The sequence below is a fragment of the Acanthisitta chloris genome, unplaced genomic scaffold (genome assembly GCF_000695815.1).
Source record: "Acanthisitta chloris isolate BGI_N310 unplaced genomic scaffold, ASM69581v1 scaffold8350, whole genome shotgun sequence".
In the NCBI taxonomy this organism is placed as follows: domain Eukaryota; kingdom Metazoa; phylum Chordata; class Aves; order Passeriformes; family Acanthisittidae; genus Acanthisitta; species Acanthisitta chloris.
In genome coordinates this window covers 16,463-26,089 of record NW_008649913.1, presented here as the reverse complement: position 1 = coordinate 26,089, position 9,627 = coordinate 16,463, and the positions used below count along the sequence as shown (strand labels likewise).

At 43.4% G+C, this 9,627-nt stretch overlaps 1 protein-coding gene across 1 annotated transcript; it reads left to right on the top strand.

Moving 5' to 3' along the window:
• The first annotated feature begins 1,710 nt into the window (after window positions 1-1,710).
• On the top strand, window positions 1,711-9,399 carry SLC25A27 (solute carrier family 25, member 27). The gene is given in 10 exon segments (XM_009078087.1): window positions 1,711-1,751; window positions 1,753-1,802; window positions 3,359-3,550; window positions 4,315-4,399; window positions 5,061-5,183; window positions 5,910-6,022; window positions 6,739-6,823; window positions 7,420-7,512; window positions 7,849-7,951; window positions 9,328-9,399. Coding segments are annotated over 10 exon segments (957 nt in total).
• The last annotated feature ends 228 nt before the right edge of the window (window positions 9,400-9,627 follow it).

The window sequence follows — 9,627 nt, the reverse complement described above, 5'->3', positions numbered from 1 at the left end:
GCTGTCCATGCATGAGTCCTCTAGTCAGGCTCATTTAAAAGATCCTGTGGGAAGAGAAAATTCTTCTTCACTGCCATCCCCAGATCCGTGCAGTTTTAAAAAGAACCTGTTTCCTCAGAATAAAAATGACCACAGAGAGCTTCCCTTTACATAGTATGCTGCAGTTCTGTGGGGTTTATTTTAAGGAGGGATCTAGTTGTTGTTTTCCACTCCCTGAAGCATAGAGAAAACAGAATATGACTGTACCCAAAGGTACACATCTAAGGGATGACTGCAAAATTCCCTTCCTGGAACATTTTCTGGTGACCAAACAAGACCTTGGACAGCCTGATGCTACTCTGGAACTCCCTCTGCCCTGAGCAGAGTACTGTGGGATGACTGTGGGTGTCCTACAGAAGTTCTCTCCAACCTACATTATGAATCAATCATATACAGACTGATATACAGTGCCACAAGACAGCCCAAGCCCAGAGAATGGCTACAGAGGGAGGCACAAAGTGGCACAGCAGATTGCATGAGCTGTCTCAAAAAAGGCTCTGAACCCCTTGTACCTTCTGTGCAGCCAGGCATGTTTGTATTAAATTGAAATATGCCTTCTTCCCATTTTTAACCAGGGTTTTGTCAGTAGTTTGTTTTATCACTGCACAAATTCTAATGAAGTTTAACCCAAAGAAGGATCCAATTTAATAGCAATTACTGGTGAGCGACAAAAAAAAAATCATCTGATTCAGATTAATATTTCACTTGCAATGCTTCCTTCATTTGTCTGAATCATTGTGACTGGGACCACAAACTACTCAGAAAGGGGTATGGAGGTATGGAGAGGTATTCTGGGATAGGTTTCTGTGACCTAAAAATCCTCAAATCCTCAGCACAAGAATTACTGACTAATGGCTAATGATTGACTTAGGGATTCAGCTTAGCCTTAATGATAAATGAAAAGCTTCTCTTCAACAGTGCATACTTTACCTTTTTTTTTCACGATGAGAACCTAAATATGTCTACATTAATTTAAGAGAAATTAGGACTGGCACACAATTAACAGGGCTTCAGCACTCAACCAGGAAAAGCTTTAAACTTTTCACTTACAGGGCTCTGGGCAATGATCAGCTTCTGTCTTCCTAGGTTTGCATGCCCCTTGCTCAAACTGCACAGCTCTGTGCCTAATCCACAGGATACGGAGACTGCTGCAAGCACTCCAGCTCGGCACGCAGCTGTTGCTAATGCAGCTCTTGTTAAACCAGATCTGGATCAATTCATCCCTCCCGGATGTCTGTGCAGGTGTTTGTCACAGGAACACAGTCTGGGGATCCCGAGGCACTGCTGTCAACGACAGCACCCCGTAAAAAAACCAGATCCCAGATGTGTGTTAATAATGGTGAGATCTTCTTAGTGATTACTTTTTTTTAATGTAGGTAATGGACAAAATTGTGTGTGTGACTGTACCTGCACTGCTGGTTTCCTGGCACAGGGCAGCACTGGTGGCAGACTACCTGTTGAGCAGGAGTCTCTTGTGTCACTGCAGAAGGACCTTGCAGCTCCGCAGGAGCTACCGGGCTGCTGCAGTTCCTGGTGCTGGCACTGGAGAAGCATGACCTTCAAGAACTTGTTTCCTAAACAACCTAGAACAGAGATGCACTAGACTCTGCTCTTGCTTCAGACAGACCCTGGCAGGGTGGCTGTTTAGCCTCGGTTCATGTGAGATGCTAGATGTCACCTGCAGAAGAAAAGAGCTTACCTCTTCCTTTTTTGAGCCAGCAAATTCGCTCTGTCAGCCTGCGCAGCAGCTGTGGCAGAACTAGGTACAACTCACCGTGGTTTTCCGAGAGGGAAGGGGGTCAAAATTTACTTACGGGGGGGAGGAGGGAACGTCAGTCCCCAGGTGCCTCATTCCTCAGTGTTCCTATCCAGAAAATCTGTTCGTTCCACTCTTCTCATTGCGACTTTTCTGTAATTTAAGCCTCTCAAGTATTTTATACCACCTGATTGTGGCTGAAGGGAGGGTTTATCAGGATAGAATCTTTGCCTCGGAGACCAAAGGGCTGCAGTCATTAACACAGAGCAGTCATGGCTAATTTAAGCTTTGTATTTACTGGGTTTCTGGAAGAAGACTGAAGAGGCAGGGAGATCTGTTGCCTAAGTTACTAGCAAGGGGCTGATTTATTCTGGAATTTACTTTTCCTCATTAATGCAGATTAATCAAAAACTGAATCTTACATTTCTGGTTACAGTGGTGTCTGTGAAAATGTACTTGGTAAACTCCTTTGCTGAACTGTGGGGTAGAAGCACACTGGTATCTATGTAGCACTGCTTTGTGATCAGTTAGTTTATTTGGAACATTTCTCAGCACGTTCTATGTGATTTCTACAAGCTCTTACAGGCGAATCTGTTACGTTGTCCTAATGATTTGTAACTTCTCAATCTCTACTAATCTTTAAACACAAAGACCAAACTTAATGCACAATTACACTGTAAAGCTGCTGAGGATTTGAGCAGTGACTGCATTCCCCTGGCACTTCCAACGGCTGCTCTGAAAGGACCCTGTAGCATGATGTGCCACAGAGGTGTCCAAACAAAGACAGCCCCTGTTCCACAGCACTCACCACCTGAGACAACTGGGAAGGTCCATCACCTGCTAAGGCACTCTTGGCCTGGAACTGATATTAGAGGCAGCAAGTATGTGCCCATACTGTTTCAGGTGCAGGCTTGGAAAGCTGAGATTGAGTTCGGCCTCCTTTCCTGGCCACCAGATATTTGGTGACACACATAAGAGGTTAAACATATGTGCTGGTTTCAGCTGGGATGGGTAAACCACAACAACATGATTTTAGTGTCTGATCAGCACAGTGTTCCAGGGTGGTTTGTAGAATAGAGTCCCAGCTGCTTGTGTGTCTGCATTACAATGGTCACTGTGGGGTTGTTCCTGACCACAGCCTGTGCTCCTACTATGCTAGGCAGAACTGGGGAGGCCACATGATCAAGAAGAGATTTGACTGATCTTTCTTCAGGAGGAGTAACCAGAACAGAATTTATGACCCAGTTTCTCTTGGAGAGTACACATATGCGTAAGATCTGTAAAAGAATATAAGGGAGAAAGACTTGGCGTTTGACAGGAATGTATTTTGGTTATTCATGCCCAGGGTCACTTTTAACAGATCTGGATGTGAATCTCCTCTTCTCCATGAATCTCCTGCATCCCATTGGGTATGGTCCCTGCAGCCTGTTGGTGCCTGCACAGTCCCCTTGGCCACCTGGCATAGGGGATAGTGGTGCTGATGCTACCAGTGTGGTAACCAATGTATGTCTCCCTGCAGCCACACTCATATTCACACATGTTCCTTACTCTCTCCCTCTTCAGTGACATTTCCCCTGGATCTCACTAAAACTCGACTGCAGGTCCAAGGTGAAGCTGCTGTCCGTGGCAATGGAGCTGTGTCCAGCCAGGCCGTCCCATACCGCGGCATGCTGCACACGGCAGCTGGCATTGTGCAAGAGGAGGGATTAGGGAAGCTCTGGCAAGGAGCCACACCAGCCATCTACCGCCACATAGGTGATTACTTGCTCATGATGGGACAAGTTTGAGTCCTATCTCCTGTGACCAACAGCCTTTTGGAGTCAATTTGTTATATCTTCTTGTACTTTAGATATATCTATGAAGACTTGTTCAGTCTAGCCTGCAATCCCACTTCAAAATATGGGATTGTCTCTTTTTTCTCTTGCTCAGTCCTTCATGCCCTTATTCTGACTTCTGAGAAAACAAATTATAATTTCCCTGTCATCTTTGCAGGCAAGTCTAGTTCAGGAAGCACAAATTGGCATTCAGAGTTCTCAGAACAATAAATATCTCATATTTGAAGGAAGTGGGGATGGACTGGGAAAAACAGATATGTTTGCAAGCACTAAGGAAGGATACAGTGCTAGTAGAAGTGCATTAGTGGTTTGGCCACAGGTAGTCTTTCTGTGTTTACTTTGAAATATGGCAACAACAACAAACCTCAAAAGCACTTGTGGGAGGTTTTGTGCTTGACATCAACTGAGGGAAGCACTGCTGTCACATCTCCTTAGAATGTGGGCAAAGCCATACTGCCTCCGGGCAGGTCTATGTCTCAGCCAGAGAGATTTTTCAGATGCTAAAACATTCTAGCTCTAGCACTGATACCAGGCAATCCCGTTGCTTTCCCCATTCCGATCATGAATGTGAGAGCAGTGACCAGCTCACTCAGGTGAACTCAGAACCAATCTCTAGATGTCTCTCTCACAGCATGACCTCCAGGAATAGCAAACCCAACTGTCTCCTGCTCTTGTTTTTCACAGTATACTCTGGAGTTCGTATGGTTGCTTATGAACACCTGCGTGACTCCGTACTTGGCAGGGCTGAGGATGAAAGCTTTCCTTTCTGGTAATGCTGCATATTTATGCATTTTTATTGCTTGTCTGGGGATTGTCCTTACTGTAGGAGTCCTGCAGCCAAATCTTAGGTCCAAAATGTATCTGGTTTTAGGATGGGTTTTATAAAATCTAGTGCAAAATAGTTGTCATGTCTGGTGCTATGGGGAGGGGGAACTGTGAATAATACTTATATTTCTGGGTTTACTAAAAAAAGAACTAGAAAATCAATGCAATTTATCTAGAAGCAGTAGGAGATAAAGAAAAGTTTTATATAGCAGCAAGCAGTTTAGAATCTCAGATTGGTATTCAGTTATTATAATATATGGAACAGCATCCCTTATTTGGGCACCATGCCATCCTGCCTTTATACCTAAAGTGAGGGGCATAATGGAACCTGGAGAGAAAGCAGAGCACCTTGGTGACATATAATACCTTGGGGGGTTTTTCAGCAGGTAAGTTTTAACCCTTTCTTAAAACTGAGAAAAGTATTACTGACTACTTTACCTACCTTCAGCCACCACAATAATTACCTCACTTTGGCTGTTAGTATTTGGAATAACTGTTTACACTTGTTTCCACTGGTTTGTGCTGCTGAACTCTTCAGCTCAAGCACTATCATTTGTGAAGATTTTCAGTGTGTTCTGGAGCACAGTTTTCCCCCTGTTTTGCAGGAAAGCAGTAGTTGGAGGCATGTCTGCTGGTGCCATTGGACAGTTTTTTGCCAGCCCAACTGATCTGGTGAAGGTGCAGATGCAGATGGAGGGAAAAAGGAAGTTGGAAGGAAAGCCATTACGGTTGGTTCCTCTCAGACCTGGTGTTTTTTTCCTGCTGCTGTTCATTCTTTAGCCGAGTGTATTTCTCTGTGTTTTCTGCCACCTCTTGTAGGCAACTGCTCTGTGCCCTCCTGGGAGGCACAGGATGGCTCTGGGAAGTGAGGAGGGCAGGAGATTCAAGACTTCCTCCTTATTCCATTTATACTTGCCTTCTTTACTCTGATGTTTTCATCCTAAAGACCACAAACTCTTCCCATCCTCTCTGTGCAGCATGTCCATGCCAGTGCTCTTCTGTGGAGAAGGAAGGATGCTTTGTGAAAATGGGAAGCTGGAAGAAATATGGCTTGTGCAGGATGCACAGCACAAGGAAAGCTGGGTTGCCTGCAGACAGCAGGACCCAAGAGCCTCCTGTAGATACCAGGACATGCTGCTCTTTGCATCCCAAACTGCTGCCATCATTTGGTGTCTCATACATTTAGTACTGCAATCCAGCTGCGGTATCAAAGAGTTGTCTGTTAGTGACAAGATCACTGCTTAGCAAGACAACCAGTATGTTTGGTAAAATATCACAGCATGAAAGGCAAAGATGAATCCAAAAACATGGATCAAAAAATGGATCTGGAGGGACAGATCTTGCAGGTATAAATTGCCCGTCCTATGTGAGGACCCTGTGCAGCAAAGTGTGGCAATGTGCAAAGATTTCTCCATATCTGGGCTGTCCACCTACTAGTTACATATCTATTTCAGGTTTCGAGGAGTGCACCATGCATTTCTGAAGATCCTGTCTGAAGGAGGAATACGTGGGCTTTGGGCTGGATGGGTGCCTAATGTCCAGAGAGCTGCTCTGGTAAACATGGGAGGTAAATGGAATAATTTGGTCTGCAGCACATAAGGCCACACCTAAAGTTTAAGAAAGAAGCATTCAGCTGCTCCCCTGGTCTTAGTGTCTTGACTGGGGACCTGTTCAGAGTGTGCTGCAGGTGACTCCTGCCTTGTGCACCTGTGTCTCACTCTTGTGAAAATCAAGTGGCTTAAAAATTTGGGGTTTTATCAATCCTGTGGAATTCAAGTTGCTTAAAAATAGCAGTTTGTGCCTGAGCCTGAGGAAAGGTAAGATGGGAGCTGAGGGGATCCCACAACCAGCAAAGCAGGGATCTCACCAGCTGCATCCCAGTGCCACGCAGGTGCCCTAATAAGGCAAGCAGGGCAGAGCCAATGGAGGGCAGTCAAGTTCCACCAAGATCCAGATCCTCAGGAAAGTGTGTGGTGATGAGGCAGGTCTGAGGGCAAGCCAGGAAGCTGAGCCAGCAGCAGGTCTGGTGAGGGTCATCAGTGTCAGATACAGCTGGGTAAATCAGAGAAGAGGATAGTACAAAGGAGAACGTACTCACATGACTAAAGACAGGACTAAGGTGTGACAGCTGTCATCAGAAACTGGGGGCAGAGTGACAGCTATGGTGGTGGGAGGAGCTGCACTGGAAATTTAGGGCTTGCCAAGCCTCCACCCTATGTCAGGAACAGCGTAGACACCATTTACTTCTCATAGTATTGTTTTTTCTCATTATCCTCTTTACAGATCTGACCACTTACGACTCAGTGAAACACTTTCTGATTCTGAACACACCACTTGTGGATAACAGTGTGACTCACAGTGTGGCCAGGTGCTGTATTCCCCGATTATCCCTTTCCCATTGTGGAGCATTTCCAGCCTTGCTGTCTTGCTCTGCCTCTCTGTGCCAGCAGAAGACCCTATTCATTGATTTTGATACTGCTGATGAAATGCAGCTTTAGAATTCTCTTTTTTTCTGAGAGAACATCACTTTATAAAACACACAAGAGAAAGGATGCAACCATTGCTACAAAACTTCCTTCACTAGAAGTGCATAGCTGGTGTATTTAAACACACACCTTTGCTCTCATCTGTAAGTGATAGAACCCCTGCAGAACAACCTCTTTTAATTCCTTAAATTATGAAGAAATCTTCTTTGTACAAACAATGTGACAAATTGCCTATTGTGGTTCCTTTAACCCTGCCTCAGAACTGCACACAGAGGTGAGGGCAGCCAGCACTGGGAGGACATCTGAGCAAGAGCTGTACCAGAAAGCATTCTTCCAAATCAAGTTTACATTATGAGTTATTAATCATGATTTTTATGGTAACTTTTAATATATATTTATTGTTAGAACTTGGATCATTATGCTAAAATTGTTGTGATAAATCTTAGTTTCTTCTTTAATGAACTGTTGCTGTTGGCAGTGTCTGTTCTGGCTTGGTAGCAGCTGTTCTGGGAACTCCTGCTGATGTGGTCAAAACACGGATAATGAACCAGCCAAGAGATAAGCAGGGAAGGTATGGACACTTTGGAGACTGATTTCCCAGTAGAAAATTGAAACCCTGAATCTCACTGATTTCACAGGGAGCAAAGTGCTAAGTTTCCAATTTGCTCTTCATCTTTCTGATGAAGATTTTACTGATTTAGTGAATCTCTGCAGGTGTTGTTGTGGCAGTCACCTGAACACAACTAGTTATTCCAGTGGCTTTCAGTTCTGCTTAGACCCCAGTGAGCTTACAAAAGTGCTCTTTGTTTTAAAAAATGATCAGATATGAATAATTTTTCATGGGGATGGGATTTGTATTAATTGCATATTGGTAATCCCAACACTGTCTGTTCTTCCACATTGCTAGAGGTCTGCTGTATAAGTCTTCCATTGACTGTCTGATTCAAACTGTCCAGGGTGAAGGGTTTATGTCTCTATACAAAGGCTTTATACCAACCTGGATGCGAATGGTAAGTGCCTCTGAACTCTTTTTACAAGAGCAACTAGCATTAAAAAGGAAGGTTCTTTCTGCACCAACACTTTTTTCAACACTATTTGGGTCTCTTAATTTCTTTAATTACAGTTAGCATAGCTGAATGTAGTGCATGACACAACTGCATGTAGGGTCACTTTTCCCATGCTGCCTCTTGCACCTCTTGAATTTGGAAAACATTGTCCTTCTTAATTGCAAGTAATTTTCCTTGCTTTTTTTTTAGAATGTTAGGCTCTCTCCTTTCTCCCTTCCCCAGAATGCTCCCTTCTTACTCCCAGCCTTGGACTCCCTTTGCATCCCTCATACCTTTTTTTCTTTTTCTCTCCTGGTCCTAGAATTACTTTCTCTTCCATCCTGGGTCTCACTTTCACCCCTCTAATATTCAGGCTGGCAGCTTTCTCCTGCATGCTACTGTGCTGTTAAGGCTCCAATTAAGACAATTATTATTGTCTTAAGGCTACAATTAAGACAAACAGCAGTAACTGAAGTCTGGACACTTGAACTCCTCTGTTAGTTTGAGCAAGGGGCAATTCCCAATAGCAAATTTACATGTGACTACCTGTTTTTTGAAGGCCATAAGAATTAAGAAAAAAAAACCCCAGCATCACAACTATATGGGTACAGAGTATAAATTTTATGCAAGGAGATCTGCATTTTCTGATTAAGGTTTTAGAAAAAGTAAACTCTTAAAAAAATTTTAAAAGCATTCAGCCTGAAGTAGTTTCCAAGTTTTAAAGATTTCACATCAAACATTTATGGGTCGGCAAGCTGAAAAAATATAAAGAGGTTTAGGTGACTTGTGAAGGACTGGGTAGCCTTAACCATGTATTGATACTCTGATGTTTGTATGAAAGTTTCTGATTAAGGTTTTAGAAAAAGTAAACTCTTAAAAAAATTTTAAAAGCATTCAGCCTGAAGTAGTTTCCAAGTTTTAAAGATTTCACATCAAACATTTATGGGTCGGCAAGCTGAAAAAATATAAAGAGGTTTAGGTGACTTGTGAAGGACTGGGTAGCCTTAACCATGTATTGATACTCTGATGTTTGTATGAAAGACATAATCATAGAATCATAGAATGGTTTGGAAGGCACGAAAGATCATCTAGTTTTAAACCCCCCTGCCATGGGCAGGGACACCCTCCACTAGACTAGGTTGCTCAGGGTCCCATGCAACCTGACCTTGAACACTTCCAAGGATGGGGAGTTCATAGCCTCTCTGGATAAGCAGAGGATGAGAGCCATATGAGATTGATTTTAAGAATATAATTTTTAAAGGGAGACAGTCTAATCTAATGGAGTTACTTATTGTGTAACTTCTGTTTTAAGCCTCTGAATTCTGTGTTTGCTTTCACAGGCTCCTTGGTCACTTGTATTCTGGCTTACGTATGAACAAATCAGAAGGATCTGTGGAGTTCGTTCTTTTTAAAATCTTCAATATTCACAAAAAAAAGAAGAATCAGTAATCTGAATTCTCGTTCCACAAGGCATCCCGACCCCACTGGGAACTAATTCATTTAGTAGATTGTCAGTAGGACCAGATGTATAAGTTGCTGCTCCAAATCCAGTCCTTATTGGTTAGGAGCAGCCATGACTTAAGGATACTATTCGTTTGTCCAACTATCATAAGAAATTTAACTTAGCCTCAGTATGAGAT